Source organism: Lissotriton vulgaris, chromosome 1_1, assembly GCF_964263255.1.
Source record: "Lissotriton vulgaris chromosome 1_1, aLisVul1.2, whole genome shotgun sequence".
NCBI classification, from domain to species: Eukaryota; Metazoa; Chordata; class Amphibia; order Caudata; family Salamandridae; genus Lissotriton; species Lissotriton vulgaris.
The window spans coordinates 1,364,122,365-1,364,140,747 of record NC_141685.1 but is presented as its reverse complement, the minus strand read 5'-3'; the positions used below and the strand labels follow the sequence as shown (position 1 = coordinate 1,364,140,747).

The window sequence follows — 18,383 nt, the reverse complement described above, 5'->3', positions numbered from 1 at the left end:
TGGGTTATTTTCTGTTGCATACCCCACTTTACAGTTTAAATGCCTAACATGGCAAACCACCAAATCCAGCGCAAAGTAGCATGAACATACTTCAAATCAGTATTTCATATCAAAACTGCCTACCATAAACGTGGTTCCTGGTATTCTTTAGTCTTTATTGAGTGTATTAAGTCCCATAAGGTATCACATACTTCCTCATCAAGTCATAGGGGAAGGGCAAATCTGTGTGGTGAGCAAGAGATACTACTGTGTGGTGCCAGAGGCGCAATTTCTCAGGGGTAGTGTCCCATGTATCAGAACCTTATATATTATAAGTGAGTCCACCGGTATTTTGACAGTATATGAATGCTATACCCTCCCACGCCTAATGGCTGGGTACTTTTACACTCAACAGAGCGGAGCATGAGAGCATAACCGCATTTGTACATTTCTATTTACATGTTTGAGGCTAGTAGTTTTGCTTTCACATTTGGATTTGTCAAGAGGTTCTCTTTGTGCTTGACAACCTTGATTAGAAAGTTGTGATGTTTTAACTCTCAAATCTCTTGTCCCTCCATAAGGAGAGAAAACACAATTAAAATTATGTGCAAATACATCGTATTTTACTTTGCTTTCTTTTCCACATTTCCACAGATCGCTAGTCACCTGGATGATGAATCTGATGTTGAGGAAGAGACCATCCTCATCCAAATCTCTCAGCTCCTCAATACAATTGCATTACACCATAGAAATACTGATGAGGTAAGCGAGGGGGATGTGAAACAAGGTGGGTTATTTAACTAGGTGTATAGAAAATATCACTTGCAGAATGTCCAAAGACTCCTAAATTCCCGGGTGTTCTTCATTATCCTCCGGCTCAAATACAAGCACATTTTTGTAAAGCTCCCTCTGCTGCAGGGTTGTATGTTGGAACCATGCAGGCATTTATCACACCTGCCTTAACAACGTGTTCTGAACCACGATTGCATGTTTGAAACGCATTGCTTTACCAGAGAAGTTGTTACAATGAATTGCCTTAGGGAAAGCGCTGGACTTTGGAATAGTAAAATTTACTATTCCAACTCCATTATGTGCAACAGTAGGGAAAGTGTTGGCCTTAAAGTCCAAAATTAGTCCAACAACGCTTTCCTTTAGGCGAGGCATCGCAACTACCTGTGTGGTAAAGGAATACATTGTAAAGATGCATTAGTGAGTTGGATCACATTGTTAATGCACACAGTGGTTCGAGATACGATGTAAAAGTTGTGTCCTCTGATGGAGGAATGGAGGTCTGCTGTCCCATGCAGAACTTCCCAGGTTTTGGAGCATTTGTACAAGAGCACCAATTGAATCCTACCTCATTCATTAGAATGAGGCAGAAGGGTTTGCAGCTTCTTCTAAATAGACTGAAATGAGACTTAATGGTACATCGGTTATATTGCATAACTTTGTTTCTCAATTTGCATCTCCTATTTGCTACCTGTCCCATGATTCATCAGGCACCAATATTTCATATCAACATGGTTGTTCATTCCCAGCCATTGCTTTTCGTATTCTGGCACATTCCTAAAGATGATTCTATGAAGATTCCAACAGATAATGAGCTAATTTGCAAACTTCAGCTCACTTGTAGGGTTTTTGGAAAGTAACATGTTTCACACATTCTCTGCACATAATGGGTTCATTTTGATTGGATGCGGAATCCCAGATTGTAGCATTAAACACGGTTAGTGCTACATCAGTGTAATACTAGGCATCTGCCTTGGACCCCATCAGCGAGGAATTGTATCAGCAAGGGGATGAATCAAATATTGCCCCATCTCTTGGATAGGGGAGCTTGCAAAATGCCCTATGAACTAAATAAAATGCCAAAAACCCTCCCACCAGCCATGATTGTTTATCTGTGGGAATAAAGCCTTATTAAATGCTAATGATACAAATAACACGTTCACCACTCTTTCTTGCAGGAATTTTGGAAAGAGATTTTGCTCTACATGCTGGAAGAGGGCTATACTTCATCTGTGCCAGCACTGTGCCAGATGGTACTTGTTGTAGATAAGAAAGCAAGCATCAACTTTAAGGAATGTGGTGAGTCTTAAACATCCTACTCATTGATGCCGTGGGATCTACCATTGAAGGTGGTTAATGCTTCCTCCTCCTCTCCCCAGATTCCCTCATATTTAGTAATGATCTGGCATGAGGTGAAGAACCAGTCCATTAGCTCAGGAATTTGGTTAATTTACTATAGTATGTTGGTGTCATTCTTTCAATAACAGTTTTTGCTCTCACTTTAGTGATATATGTATCTGTGTGGATGTTGCTGCTTTCTATATAATGATAAATCTTCATTCGGAAGTAGTCACATCCATAAAAGATTCAAAAAAATATAAAATATAACTATAAGAAGAACTTCATTACATTAAAAGAGATACTGTGCAAATTTGCATGGTCCAAGCTGACGTCAGTCGCATCTTGAGCTTCTTGATCTAAAAGAATCCCTCAGGAAATTTGTGGCAACAAAAAGGGTATGGTTGTTAGGCAAAAGCTGCAAATGCATTACTACAACCCAGGCTTGTTCAAGTTTCATGGCTTTTAAAAGGAGCCTAAGAATCAATCTCCTGGGGTGGGGAAAATATTTACATAAGAAGACAAAGTGTAAGGTTTCCTGTGGAGACCTGTCATTGCAGCCACAGGACCCTCTTACATTTTCAGGTAAATAACCAGACAGGGACACCAGTAGATGGTGGAGCAGATTGAATCTAAAACGGGTTACTAAAAATCTATCTAAGGGGTTTAGGGGGGTAAATAGATAGTTCTCCCTTCCCTGCACTGACTTATCAAACATGTCCTCTCACGGTTGGTTGCATAAACTCAGTATTTTCGCGATGAGCAGCGGTGTGTTTAAAAAAAGCTCCTTGACTATTCTCAGGTCCTTTGGCCACACTGCAGCACATTTCAGAAAAATATCCGCCCTGCCAAGAGCCAGAAAGGACTTTTTTACATACTGTAGCAAGGGAATTTCAAGTGTATGATCTAGTGACAAACAGTATAAAATAATCAAGGGGTTAAACTCTGCCTCAACCCTAGATGTTGCTTGAAAAATATATTTCACTAGTTATGAAGACCCTATTTATGAAAAGTGAGTTTTTAAACATGAACTGGGAATTATTACTGCTCCTGCCCTAATGACAATGCTTTTAGTTAACTAAAAGGCAAGCCAGGCATCATGTGCACCCTATTAATGGCCTTGCTTTTTATTATACATCGAGAAAATATTTTGTCTAGTAAATAAAACTTTTTTTAGTACATCAGAAAGAGGGAACTTGCATATTTGGAGCATATTTGGACCCGGTGTTCACTAGCTCTTCCTCGATGCAAGCGAAGGAGGCCCTTCCCTGGACAGACCACTTCCTAGTCCCCTTCCAACTACCTGGAACTTTCAGGAAACACCAAAAACCTCCCACCTACAGCAAGGACAGGACCTGGTCCAGACTCCCCACGGAAGAATGGGCTAAGACCCTTGAAAGAACCACTCCTACACACGCAGAAGACCCGGCTACCGCAGACAAAAAATTCAGAGACTGGATCACCTCCTCCCTGGACTTAGTACTCCCACTTAGAACTAGAGAAGACAAAAACGGCAAACCTGGCTCAGCTCCATGGTACACCGCGGACCTCCGAATACTTCGCAAAAATTGCAAACAAGCCGAACGACTCTGGAGGAAAAACTGGCAACATGCCAACAAAGAAGCTTACCAGACCACAGTTAAACTCTATAAAGAGGCCATCAGACCAGCTAAAGCCTCATACTATGATACGCGGATACAAGAATCATCCAACTCAGCCAGAGAATCCTTCTTAATCGTAAAGGAGCTGCTCAAAGTCCCCATCACTCCCCCCTCCACCACCCCTAAAGTTGACAGAAGTAATGAGCTAGCGAATTACTTTAATGACAAAATCACCCGCATCCTGACCTCTCTCCCACCCCCTGTCCCCCCAGCCACACGGAAAGCCATTTATCCCCCGACCAGGCCGAAAGTAACTTACGCCCCATACTACCGACATTCCGGCCAGTAACCTGCCTAGAGGTCGAACGAACCTTAACGAAAATGAAAAGTGGGTCACCTTTGGATCCAGCACCAATCAGGTTCCTCAAAACCGTAGCCTCAGTCATCGTACCCACTGTCACGGATCTTATCAACAGCTCGCTCGCCCACGGATCTGTCCCCGACAGCTGGAAGAGTGCGGTGGTGAAAGCACTTCAAAAAAACCTCAGCTAGACCCAGCAGACTTGTCTAACTACAGACCAATATCTCTACTTCCTGGTATCAGCAAAGTAACTGAGAAATTGGTAAACACACAATTGTCACAGTTCCTTGAAGCCAACAACTTGCTTAGACAATCCCAACCTAGATTCCGCCCAGGCCATGGAACAGGCACCGCACTTCTTGCAGTCATTGAGGAAGCAAGGCGCATACTGGATTCAGGAGGATCAGTGGCAGTGATCCTCCTGGATCTAAGCGCAGCCTTCGACACAGTCAACCACCGTGTCCTTCTGCATAGACTGGCGGATGCAGGACTTACCGGGACAGCAATCAACTGGATTGAATCCTTCCTTACAGGGTGCACTTTCCAAGTGTGGGACGACAATCATCACTCATTCACTCTCCCACTCACAAGCGGCGTCCCTCAGGGCTCCTCCCTGAGTCTGACGCTTTTTAATGTCTACATGGCCCCTCTTGAGGACGTGGTAACACCATTTAACATAAAAATGGTAAGCTATGCTGACGATACTCAGTTGGTCGTCTCCCTGTCCCAGTTGATCGACCATCCAGAAAACCTGACCAACTGCCTTACAGGAATCCACAACTGGATGAATAACTCATCATTAAAACTAAATGGGACAAAGACGGAGGTGATGCTCCTAGGAAAACAATGGACGACCATCCCTCCAGCACTCTGGCCCGATGTGTTCGGGGAAATCCCCCCCCCCCCGAAACGTGAAATTAAGACACTCGGTGTGTGGCTCGAACCAGAGCTTACTATGAAAACACAAGCAACCAAAACCTCGGGCACCTGCTTCGGGCTCATGCGCACGACCCGCAAGATCCTGCCCTTACTGCCACCTACTTCTAGGAAACTACTCATTCAGGGACTAGTACTGTCCCGCCTGGACTACAGCAATCTGGTTTATCTGGGAGCCCCTGAGGCCACCCTAACGAAACTCCAGCGGACACAAAATGCGGCGGCACGCCTGCTCACTAACATCCCCTCCAGAATGTCCGCCAAGCCGGCCCTCAAAGCTCTGCACTGGCTCCCTGTGTGCCAAAGGGTGCAATTCAAAGCGATGTGTACGACACATAAGCTGATCAACGGATCTGGCCCGGCGATCCTCAGCAAAATGATCACCCCCTACACAGCAACCAGATCCCTACGATCCCAGAATGAGAACCTAGCTAGCATTCCTAGATTCGAAAGAACCCGCACAGGAGGACGACAATTCTCCGTTCAAGCAGCCACGGGATGGAACGCTCTTCCCCGCTCCCTCAGACTTGAACCTAACTACCTAGCATTCCGCAAGAAATTAAAGACTCATCTGTTTCCTAAATGAAGTCCCCTTGACTGTCTCCCCTCCCTCTCCTCCCCCTCAACAGGATCACAAATCTTATAGCGCGGGGATGCCCTTGGGTCACCAGGCGCTTTAGAAATCGTTATTAAATTAAAATAAATTAAAATGTGATAATAATGGAAAAGGCGGCTCCTTAAGACAAAATATTTGCCCAGGATCACACAATTGAGACCAGTTCCCGGGTCAAGTACATCATAGTTAGGTCGAGTAGATTATTAAAGTTACTTGACCTGTAGTTCTAGTAACATTTTTATGATTTTGTGAGCCCTGCTAGACCATATCTTCACCCAACACAACAAAGGTTTTACTGTCACCAAATCCGTGATGTAATTAACTTCTAGATGTTCATGTAATGTAAACGAGTGGGTGCCCTGTGGGACCTTCAAAATTTGTCTCAAAAACGTATTTTGAGCGACCTCTAACTTGATGGCCGCAGTACACCACCAAACCTCACTACAGTAAAAGACCTTGAAAACACATATAGACTGCTATACCTTTAAAATCACATCAGGGGACCAAGAACCCAATCTGTGGACATAGTTGGCAATAGCTCCCAAAGCTTTGTGCATGTCGCACAACTTTCCCTCCATCAGTTGTCCCCAGTTGTGTTTTTTGTCCAATAAAATTCCCAGGTACGAAAAGCCGGGACCTTCGTTGAGGTGTGAACACCTGCCTTAAAAGTTTTAGATCCAGTTGCCAGAGAGCCAACTTCCAAAATATACGATTTTGTGAAGGTGGCATACAGGTCCAGCCCATCCATAAAAGAAACAAACCCATTGATAAAGACTTGGAGGCCAATTGGTGTGTGGTCCTCCAGCACCGTATTGTCAGCGCATAAAATAACCAACTGCTTTCCTGCCCACTGGCAGTCAATTAGGCTGTAAGGACGAAAGGGAGGCTTATAAATGATTAATATAGATAGTAAAAAAAAAGAAGGCAAGAATTCCACCTTGGTGGACCTCCCTACTGCAGTTTACGTACCCTGAGAGGCCCGCTCCCTGTGAATATCTGACTGCTGCTGTAGTGTGGGCATGAAGGTTTATTAGTAAAGTTCCGATTGTGGGCTTGACTCCCAAGGAACTAAGTAGATTCCACAATTTCATGTGGTTGACCCGGTCAAAGGTGGACGTAAGGTCCATGAAGCCTAAAAACCTGCACCAGGGTGAGCTACCATGTATTTGGACACTATTAAATAGAGGTTAATACATTGAGCAGTGGTTGAGTTTCCCGAACTTAAACCAAACTGCACCTCAGAGATTATTCTGTTTGTGTAGGCCCAGAAAAGAAAGCCTAGTCAGTAAAACCCGACCCAGGCCCTTAACTGTGGAGTCAATGAGGAAAATGGGGTGATAGCAGTAGGGGTTATCCTTATTCCCCTTCTTGAAAATCGGTATAATGGTGGCTGTTGGCTAATAATGCGGCATCCCTTTACTTGCTGCTGCTTTTAACGCCCTGGTCAAAACTAGGGCCCACATGTCTATGTTCTCCCTGAAAAGATCTGGAGGGATCAAATTGCGTCCAGGCACCTTTATCCAGGACAATCTCTCGATGCCCAGGCATACTTTCTCCAAAGAGAAAGCACTTGTTGTATCACCCAGGCCGGGTTCTATCTCATTAAGGGGCAATTCAATATATCCAAAGAAGTACACCCTTTCAAAGTGATCAACCCATTATTCCGGGGTAATGTGAGGGCATAGCACAGGCCTTGATGGCTCCGTAAAACAGGGCCTATTTATGATCGGCCAAAAAAGTATACTATCACCCAGCTCAGTCAATTGGGCTAATTTGTCCCATACCTGTCTTTGTATTAGACGCCTCCGCTCTTTCAATGCCTCCTTGCAATTATTACAGCAATTTGCCACCCATACTCTATTTCATGGAGGACTGCTTAAGAGCTTTCTTAGGAGGCCAAGGGCCCATGAACACTCAGCGTCAAACCATTTCAGGTGTTCTGGGGCAGTGCTGAATAAGGTCGCCATAAACAAGTCAGCGACCGACTGGGCGATGTTAATAAATGAGCTTGGAGTCTCTTCACCAGAGGCTAAGGGGTCTAAGGAGGTTAATATCTCCTGGCGTCAGGTTTTAAATAGGGTACAATTAAAAGCCATGGCTTCTATCTGTGACTCAAAAGGGGGTGGTGATGGACGGAGCATCTGAATCAATCAAACACTCACACCCAGTCAAAAGATCTGGGTTTAATCCATCACCGTTCTTTAGCCCACTCTGCCACCCCAGTTCAAACATGGCTATATGCAAATCAGTCTGACCCTGTGCCTCATGGGAACAGTCCAGCCCGAACTGCCAAGCCATGTCTTCCCTGGACCGTAAACAAGCTTCAGAGGACCGGTTTCTGGCATTCGAGCCGTCTTCAGCCCGGCTTCCTTGAATCCAGTGGCAAAGTGAACAAGGGACTCACGTCTGAGCATACCCTGCCACACTTATGGTGGCCAAAAGCGGTACAAAAGGGGGTGGTGATGGACGGAGCATCTGAATCAATCTAACACTCACACCCAGTCAAAATATCTGGGTTTAATCTATCACTGTTCTTTAGCCCACTCTGCCACCCCAGTTCAGACACGGCTATATGCAAATCAGTCTGACCCTGTGCCTCATGGGAATAGTCCAGCCCGAACTGCCAAGCCATGTCTTCCCGGGACCGGAAACAAGCTTCGGAGGACAGGTTTCTGGCATTCCAGCCGTCTTCAACCCGGCTTGCTTGAATCCAGTGGCAAAGTGAACAAGGGACTCACGTCTGAGCATACCCTGCCACACTAATGGCGGCTAAAAGCGGTACAAAAGGGGGTGGTGATGGACGGAACATCTGAATCAATCAAACACTCACACCCAGTCAAAAGATCTGGGTTTAATCCATCACCGTTCTTTAGCCCACTCTGCCACCCCAGTTCAGACATGGGTATATGCAAATCAGTCTGACCCTGTGCCTCATGGGAACAGTCCAGCCCGAACTGCCAAGCCATGTCTTCCCTGGACCGAAAACAAGCTTCCGAGGACCGGTTTCTGGCATTCCAGCCGTCTTCAGCCCGGCTTGCTTGAATCCGGTGGCAAAGTGAACAAGGGACTCACGTCTGAGCATACCCTGCCACACTTATGGCCGCCAAAAGCGGTACAAAAGGGGTTGGTGATGGACGGAGCATCTGAATCAATCAAACACTCCACCCAGTCAAAAGATCTGGGTTTAATCCACCACTGTTCTTTAGCCCACTCTGCCACCCCAGTTCAGACATGGCTATATGCAAATCAGTCTGACCCTGTGCCTCATGGGAACAGTCCAGCCTGAACTGCCAAGCCATGTCTTCCCTGGACAGGAAACAAGCTTCCGAGGACCGGTTCCTGGCATTCCAGCCGTCTTCAGCCCGGCTTGCTTGAATCCAGTGGCAAAGTGAACAAGGGACTCACGTCTGAGCATACCCTGCCACACTTATGGCGGCCAAAAGCGGTACAAAAGGGGGTGGTGATGGACGGAGCATCTGAATCAATCAATCAAACACTCACACCCAGTCAAAAGATCTGGGTTTAATCCACCACTGTTCTTTAGCCCACTCTGCCACCCCAGTTCAGACATGGCTATATGCAAATCAGTCTGACCCTGTGCCTCATGGGAACAGTCCAGCCCAAGCTGCCAAGCCATGCCTTCCCTGGACCGGAAACAAGCTTCCGAGGACCGGTTTCTGGCATTCCAGACACATTCAGCCCGGCTTGCTTGAATCCAGTGGCAAATTGAGCAAGGGACTCACATCTGAGCATACCCTGCCACACTTATGGCGGCCAAAAGTGTGGCAGGGTATGCTCAGACGTGAGTCCCTTGCTCACTTTGCCACTGGATTCAATCAAGCCGGGCTGAAGACGGCTGGAATGCCAGAAACCGGTCCTCGGAAGCTTGTTTCCGGTCCAGGGAAGGCATGGCTTGGCAGTTTGGGCTGGACTGTTCCCATGAGGCACAGGGTCAGACTAATTTGCATATAGCCATGTTTGAACTGGGGTGGCAGAGTGGGCTAAAGAATGGTGATGGATTAAACTCAGATCTTTTGACTGGGTATGAGTGTTTGATTGGTTTAGATGCTCCGTCCATTACCACCCCCTTTTGTACTGCTTTTGGCCGCCATAAGTGTGGCAGGGTATGCTCAGACGTGAGTCCCTTGCTCACTTTGCCACTGGATTCAAGCAAGCCGGGCTGAAGACGGCTGGAATGCCAGAAACCGGTCCTCGGAAGCTTGTTTCCGTCCAGGGAAGGCATGGCTTGGCAGTTTGGACTGGACTGTTCCCATGAGGCACAGGGCCAGACTGATTTGCATATAGCCATGTCTGAACTGGGGTGGCAGAGTGGGCTAAAGAACGGTGATGGATTAAACCCAGATCTTTTGACTGAGTGTGAGTGTTTGATTGGTTCAGATGCTCCGTCCATTACCACCCCCTTTTGTACTTCTATCTGTGACTAGCATAGATGCCTCCCCTGGTCGCTTAAAGATAATGTGCCCGGTGATATGGGAGGGTCCGCCGCCTTGTTCTCTATATACTTATTGTAGTTTGTCAGCCATAAAGTTACTTTCTGTTGGTTTCAGCTCTTCATCTGGTTATTACCCTCACCACTTAAATGCAATGTGCTGACTGTCTCAGGTTTCCACACTCTGTGAGACTTCTCAGGCCTCTAATGGTCCTCTTCAAACCTTGGAGTATTCTTGCTCTCCATGGAGTTACCTATCTCTGGTATGGTGATCAGACCTTTCTGGGTATGGTACCTATTTATACGCTTTTACTTTAGTCAGCCGCAACATGGATGTATTTTATTTCTCTATGGAGTTACTTTTGGTTATGATATTTGTCTCTTCAATGTTTCTGGTTCATTATTTTGGACTTCAGATCCAGACTAAATTGCTAGTTATTGGCTCTCACTTGACATATGGACTTGATAGACAGGGAGGCCTACTCAATGAGGGTAAGTGAAAATAATTATTTGGACTGACTCCAAGGTCAAGAAGTAGATTTGCATCATGTGGTGAGAACCTGTAATTGAAAACTACATTTCCAGAGCTCCAATTAGCAGTCCCCACTCAACTTTCCAATGAATATGTTGATAAAGTACAAGTAACCTGGGCAGATGGTATCATAGTCTATTTCTTTGTCACTCATGTAAAGGGTCCTAAGCAGAACAGAACAGGCAATTATGTATTCATTATAGCCTGCTCCCCAGGTGGTTAACATTATTAGAAAATGGTTATGCAAGAACATGTTTTGGTGTCCTCTTTCTGTTGGGATATCCGCTGTCGCAGTATGACTCCTCTTTAGCATGGTCCATTCAATATGTAGGGCGTGTCCACGGCTCCTGTTGCATCCTCTCTTATCCCACTGTAGTCTTCTGTCACTCAATGACAGCTGAAGCAGGACCATTGCATGACAGCTTAGGTAGCATCTTCTGCGGCTGTCATTCCTTGACAGCAATTGTTGGGGTAGGGAGGTGGAGCATTGTAGCACAGACCATTGAGGTACTGTATACCACTAGCAGCATCCTTTGTGGTGGAGTTGTCTTTGTCAGTATCTGCAGGGACATTAAAGCATCCTCATGACCTCTAGTGCCTTATTGAAATACCACCCATCACTCCATCCTCTTCTTTGCAGATACTACTGAGTGTCTTAAGTGTGTTTGTCAGCCACATGTCTTCCTTTGGCAAGTGTTGCTCAGTATTTTATGGACTGAGTATGACATGTCTTCTTTCTTTTGTATCTAAACAGCTAAAGGAATTCCAATACACAGCCTCTTCATAAGATTGCTTGTGAGTATCCACCCCCACCATATTCCAACAGATCCCTCTCCTCAAGTTCTTTGCTGGCATTTCTATGCAACCTGCCCATGGAGAGCTTGCATTCAACTCGGCTTTTATCCTTTTGAACTTGATGGTTTTATTTCTAGTCAATTGGTTATCAGTAAGACATACTATTTATATCACACAGAAACAGCCAAAATGAGGTATTAAGTACTGTATAGAAAACAAGGTAGCATTTCCAGATGCTTTAAAGACCAGTGAGTATTCTCTTGCTGAATTCTTTGTTGTGGGTTTTCAGGTCATTTCTTCACATCCTCGCTGGGATGTCGAAAAGGGAACCGCTGTCTTGGCTCTTCTCGAACGCCTGATTCCTGCAAACTACCCGTTTTTAGCGAGGCTCATCAGAATGAAGATCCCCCCATTGATAACATATTTGGAAGGTGAGTTCCCAAAGCACAAGCCATTGAGCACCCAATTTAAACAAGCATTAATGGTATTTCAAACAAGCATTGACAAAGCTATTAAGCCTGGTGTTGGCTGCTAGTTTTTAGGCTTTGTCCACGCTTGGTTTTTTTCACAGTTTTTGTAAGCCTTTACTGTGGGAGGAGATGCCAGGTACTCAAAAAGCCCACATTTCCCTAGTAGTCCCTGGAACTAAAGAAAAATACTTTGTGGATGTGCTCCTTGTGACCCTCACGGGTGAGTAGTGCGCTCTACAAGTGTATTGATTGATTGATTGAAAAAGCAGAATGCCATCACTTACAGTGAAGTTAGCTTAAGGCTGATTTGGCCCATGATGAATGCTGTGGAGGGCAGAAGAGAATGTGAATGATATGAAACAATAGGTCAACAGATGAGGAGGTCGAACTATGAAATGTTATAATCATTTTGGTCTTGGTTATAATAAAGGAGTATTTTTCTATATGTACATAATTTTAGAGCAGGTATGCACTTTTTATCTCTGAACCACGACAGCCATCCCCTATGTGATCAAGGCTGCATCTGACAGCCAAATGCTTTCAGGCTAAAGCTCTGTAAAAATAGATCTTCTGCAAACAAGTGGTGTGGCAGCCTCTTGGTTATATAAGAAAGGAAACCAAAACATATAAACCTAAAATTACAACCAGATATAAGGATGTAAGAGTTACATCAAGGGCACATGAACAACTGATGACATTGAATTCAATTCCCAGGACAGGCTGAGCCAACAGCCAGATTTTTCACACTTTGAATTGTGTGACTCTACTTCTGCTAGTGCTTGGTATTTAAGCCCATGGCATTTGAAATGTTGCCTGCTGTTCACTTTTACTTACATATTTTCTTTTTTCCCAACTGCTATTTCAGCTGCAACTGAAAGAAACTTTGACTTGGAACAGTGGAAATGCGCGCTTGTTTCAGTAAGGATTAATTGCTAATGAATGTCACACATGGCTCTTAACGCATTGTCTTTCATATTCACTCATTTAGAGTGAATTAATGCAGATATTAAATTCATCCCATCATAGTGCTGTTCTGCTATGTGGTTGCAATATGTTCACCATATGCCTATTGTTTCTCTGGATTGTGAATGGGCACGGTGAGGGAGAAGCCAATCTCGGTACACAACTTTTTCCTAGAATGCAATATTTACCAGAACCATTTAAAACCTCATTGGCCATATTCACATTCAGAACCTTGGAATTACGTGCTTACTGCAGATAGTCCTGCATGTATAGGATTTTATCTCCATGTTTTACCTACATAAATTACAGGCACTGCAGTGATTATTGCATTACATCAATCTGACTGTTTTTACACAGGGTTAGAAATGTAGCCCCGTGTTGGAAATCAGGTCCTCTAACTCATTTTGTCCCCAGGATAGTCACACTAGCACAACATTTTTCTTTCCATGGATTGTCACAATATCACTCTTCCAGGTCTGCCAACTGCTTTTCACATCATCAGAATGTTTATATTCTGCAATCAGTTTGGCATGTGATCAGTGCTCCCCATATTCATCTGAATTGTTACTCTGTCACTGTTCTAGTGTAACCTTGTAATGGCCAGGTTATAACTGTCTCTATTCAATCCTTGGTTGTCGCACTCCTACTAGGTTCCCGTGTAACAGTGTATTCTTTGCCAGGTCATCACACTTCACTTTGCTTTTATTGTGCTCCTGTGAGGTAATTTTCTTTTCCTTGTGTTCAGTCTTCACCCTTATTAACACTACATTTTCATTCAGCCCTAACTCTGGTGATCTAAGAGTATATGGAGCAGATTTACAACCCTGTCCGCCCCTTTTGCGTCACTTTTCCCACTTTTTCCATGTTAAAAGTGGCTCAAGGGGCTTGTAAATCAGCACCTAGAGGTTTGCATTCTGCTCCTAAGTATATGATATAGCTGCAAAATCCCCATGTGTTTTCTGTCTGGATGGCTGCACTGTAAGCCTATTCACAATAATTTGCAGGCAGCATGCTTTTGGTGCGTATGTTTCTGTGTAAATCACTGCCACTGTAAAGGCATCCTATTTCTTCTGACCACTGATTTCACACCACACTATTTACGTGCTGCTCTATGTGTTCTCTGGTTCTTCTGTCCACACATTATTTCATCATTGCTGAGGTTGTTGTCAGCTGAAGTTTGTTTTCCCATATCTTCTCAAAGTCACTGCAAACATCAGCTGTGGATACTGCATTAATGTTTATATTACTGCATTAAAGTCTTTCACTGTTTTCTTTTTAGTTCCTGGGGACTATCCTGAAGCACGCACCATACAGAAAATGGCATGCCTTTTTTATGGAAGAACTCACCGCACAAATTGACAGTTTTGCCCATCATGAGAATGAGGAGGTTAGTGCTCTCAAGGGTCATTTGGAAAGGCAGTTTAATACAAAGTCAGAGAAGGATATAACTTTGTATTCCAATCGCACTGTGATTGGTAAACTACACTTGTATACTATGGGTGCACAGCACTGGAATTAGTCAGTCGGGAAAATCAGGTATGGTTCTCCAACTCCCTGGAAAAGCCAACCTTCTTAGAGTCAGATGGAGATAAACACCATGAGGTAATTCCTCTCCACCTGGCTCGTTAGGAGACACCACATACCAGGGCTATACTCCTTGACCTAATGGATCTTCTTTAGCCAATAGGTATTCTTCATTAGAGCCACTCCCCATGCAGTGGATGTAAGGTCATATTCATGCAAAAATTAGTGGAGATATTGTTCCTATTGAAAAGCAAGGATGAAAGAAAGGCAGACAAGAAGGGGGAACCCTAAGGATTATTTCTTGGTGCCCTCACACATCAATGAGGATGTCATGCTTCATAGTGGGCGTGCTCCTTGTAAGGCCATCACTGTAATGCTCTATGGGCCCCACAAAGAGTCGCTTTAGCGGGGATCTTTTTATTTTTGCTGTCTGATGAAAAGTGTCTGTGTGAGGCCATTTTGAATGTGAGGGGTGGAGTGAAAGTCTAAAGTGAAGGGAAGGGAGACTAAAACTATCTAAGAGATACCAAACTGGACCTTAATGTGATGGGTCCCTTACAAGGATTAAAAAACATAATTTAGTAGGGTGATGTACCCAAGTAGCCTAAAGTGTGGGCAGGTCGCTATGTTTCACGCCCAATGGCCTAAAAAGGATCCACAATGCTTCTTCAGTACCTAAAAAATGGGTGGATAACCCTTTCCCACACCTAAGGCGTGACATCCAGTATAGGTATTCCCTCAAAAGAAAATACCCGGTTCAACAAGTTAAAAATCGATCATCCAATCTAGAAAATAAATGAGAATATAAAAAAACACACAGTAAGCAAATGTTTTGTATATATGGTCCAATGATTCACTGGAATCGCTTTTCCAGCTCACTGTATCACATTGTCTCCAAAGGTACAAATGTTCATGCTAATATTGGTGCTGATCAGTCACCACAATGTGAAAAATGTGAAAAACACACTTGTACTTACAATATAACAGATAAAGCAAGTGGACATACGTGGAACAGACAACATAAAACCAATCTCTGGTGGTGTTACACATTGCTTCATGAGTGATTGGTTGTCTTCAGGTGTGAGTGCAGGGTCTTACACTTTGATACAATGTATTATGCCCCATAGTTCAAAAGCACAAGAGTCTATTCTCCTCTGCTTTAAGGTGCAGGTAATTGGAGTGATTTTTACAGGTGTGGTGTGTGCATTTGCGGGAAGAAGTGATGACCAAATGGCCAATGAGGAGAGGAGGAGTAACCTTGAGCCAGTAGGAGCAAGCCCCTCACATGCTAGTGTAACAGAGGTATCATCCCTCATTGGCGGCCATCTCAGAGTGTGTAGTGCTGAAACGCTGGCCGACCCAAAGTCAACCATGGTTTTTGAAAGGTGGCATCTAAGCAGTAAACTAAGACAGTTGAAGGTTTTCTTAATGGAAGGTGATGGTAAGAGAAATGTATGGGGCACCTAAGTGCTCATGCATATATAGTGACGGAAAGCAAGTCAGGTGCACACAAGTGCCTGCCATCCCTCATGGATTATTCTAGGCACATTGGCGTCTATGTTCATGTTGTAAATATGGGCGGTCACATTTAATAAGTAACAAGGGTGGCTAAGTGGTCTACTGCCAATGGATTTGCATGCTTGGAGAGCACTATTGGGCAAATGGCTAATGAGGATAAGAGAGAAGAGTAGGGGTGTGCTAGAAGTCATAGGAGTGAGACCCTCATGTGCTGGTGTAGCAGAAGTATCATCCTTCAGTGGTGGCCATCCTGGAGTCTGTGGTGCTGTTAAATGTGGGCTGGCCCAAAGTCATCAATTATATTAGTAAAACGGCGTCTAAAACAGTAGACTAACACAGTTACATGTTTTCTTATGAAGGGTACCACCTCATTGTTTCCACAGAAACATTTGCAGTAATGAAGAAGATACCCATGGCAAGTTGCAAAAGGCCTATCATAAGCACTGCTTTTTGTGGTATATGAGACTCTAAAGCAGGTATGTTACATGGTCTCAATGGTGAAATTGTAGATCAGGTCCCCTGTATGACGGAATGTCAATAAATCCATTGTAAGGGAGTATCTGATTTAGCAGGAGACTGACATGGGAATTACACCTTGCACCGAGGGATTTCATCATTCAGACCTTTGCTGTTCATGGAGAGGCAGAAAATACACCATTGCTCCCTTCTGAAAAGTTTAACAGGACTACATGAGTTACTTGCCATACATGAAACAAATTTGTTTACAGTGTGTCTTCTTTATTTTCTAATTTAGTTTCTAGGTTGGATGATCAATTTTAAAATTTTTGAACAAGACGTTTTCTTCTAGGGCAATACCTACACAGCATATTACGTCTTAGGTGTGGGGTAGGGTTATCCCCCCTTTTTAGGTTCTGAAGAAGCACTTTGGATCCTTTTTGGACCATCATGCGCAAAACATGTTGACCTGACCACACTTACAGATTTAGGCTACTTGGATACATCACGTCCCTGTAATAGCCCCTACCAAATTACGTTTTTCAATCTTGCAGAGGGAACCATCACATTAAAGTCCTGTGTGGTATCTCTTAGACTGTTTTAGTCTCCCTTCATTTCACTATACCCATTCACTCCACCCCACACATTCAAAATGCCATCAAACTGGCACATGTCATCAGATAGCAAACCTAAAAAGGTCTTTGCTAAAGCGACCCTTCGTGGGGCACTGCAGCACCAGCCCTATGAGGAGCACATCCTATGATGATATAGTACATCTTCATGGATGTGTGATGGCACCAAGATATAATCAAAGGGATTCTCCCTTCTTTGTCAGCCTTTCTTTCTTCTTTGCTTCCTGAAAGGAACAGTACCTCAACTGCTTTTTGGATTAGCAGTTTCGGAGCATAGGTACTGGACCTTTACTGGCTCCCAGTCCTCCCTCTTCATTGTTTTGAGTCATATTCATGGCCATATCCAAATCTCTACAATGTCCAGAAGATATAACATGACATAACATAACAAACATTTCGCTCAACTCATTAAGAGTTGTTTCATAGTGTGAGTTGAAGACATGTGTAGAGTGAATCAAAGATAAATACTCCTCTATAAGTATTACTCTCATAGAGTGGGCAGGAGTTTCTTTTCATTCTTAACTCAGACTGTCTTTAATTTACTCCTATATTAGGGTTTTATTTTCCGGTGCCTCGGGAAGTGCCTCGCCGCATGCGATGATACTGAGCTGATCTTACGTTATCTTCGAAAGATGTTCAATTCTACTACGTTTATTACAACTCCTCACCATGCAGTAAGTATCAAGTGTATTTCTATTCCCCTTAGGTAAAATTTGACCCTGTATGACCAGAACAAGCACATGGAGTCTTACGGGACTGAAGAGCATCTGGGTTATATTGTTCTGGATTGTAACTTCATTAAAGGAGCTTGATGGTAAATTAATGATGACAGGAAACACCTTCCTCACTCAGCACATCCTGTCACCCAAAAGTGTAATATCTACCCTATGGATAGCCAAATCATATCAGAGTGGAAACCCTCCGCAGAGTGGATGAAGAGTAAGCTAGCTGAAACTAGAAGTGTAGCGCCTTTGTTCGGGTTACTACTGCTGCATTTCATCAGGGATTATTTTTGCCTCTTTAGGTGATCCGTCTTGATGGACACAAGTGAATTAATTATATAAATCAAGCTTAATCAATGCAGCAGATAAATGGGATGAAGTTCTAAAGCTTTGTGAAGCTTTCAGAAAAGCCCAAATAGATAACAGAGCTGTCTGTTTCTACCTGTTGTCAGAGGGGGGCGATTTCTCAAAGAATGAAGGACAGAGCAGAATCTGGTATAATCCCTGCACAGTACCCTTGAGGAAGAGAGGATAAGCATTCCTTCTAAAGAAAGTGCACTCCTTCTTCCCAAATGCTTGTGTACTCAAAAGTCCTTGCAGTTTCTTTAGGTGAAAACCAGAAAGAACTAAGTTACAGAACACAAATAGTGACTGAACTCTCATCTTATTGTCCATAGATGTTTCTTCAGTAGCATGGTAAG

At 43.9% G+C, this 18,383-nt stretch overlaps 1 protein-coding gene across 1 annotated transcript in view; it reads left to right on the top strand.

Annotated features, from left to right (window-relative positions):
• LOC147749184 (maestro heat-like repeat-containing protein family member 1) overlaps positions 1 to 18,383 on the top strand; it is a 66,534-nt gene that overhangs the window by 10,105 nt on the left and 38,046 nt on the right. The window contains exons 4-10 of the mRNA XM_086936544.1: positions 634 to 741; positions 1,947 to 2,067; positions 11,357 to 11,397; positions 11,687 to 11,828; positions 12,733 to 12,785; positions 14,110 to 14,217; positions 17,515 to 17,634. Of these exons, the coding sequence (XP_086792670.1) occupies positions 634 to 741; positions 1,947 to 2,067; positions 11,357 to 11,397; positions 11,687 to 11,828; positions 12,733 to 12,785; positions 14,110 to 14,217; positions 17,515 to 17,634 (693 nt within the window). The remainder of the gene's footprint in view (positions 1 to 633; positions 742 to 1,946; positions 2,068 to 11,356; positions 11,398 to 11,686; positions 11,829 to 12,732; positions 12,786 to 14,109; positions 14,218 to 17,514; positions 17,635 to 18,383) is intronic.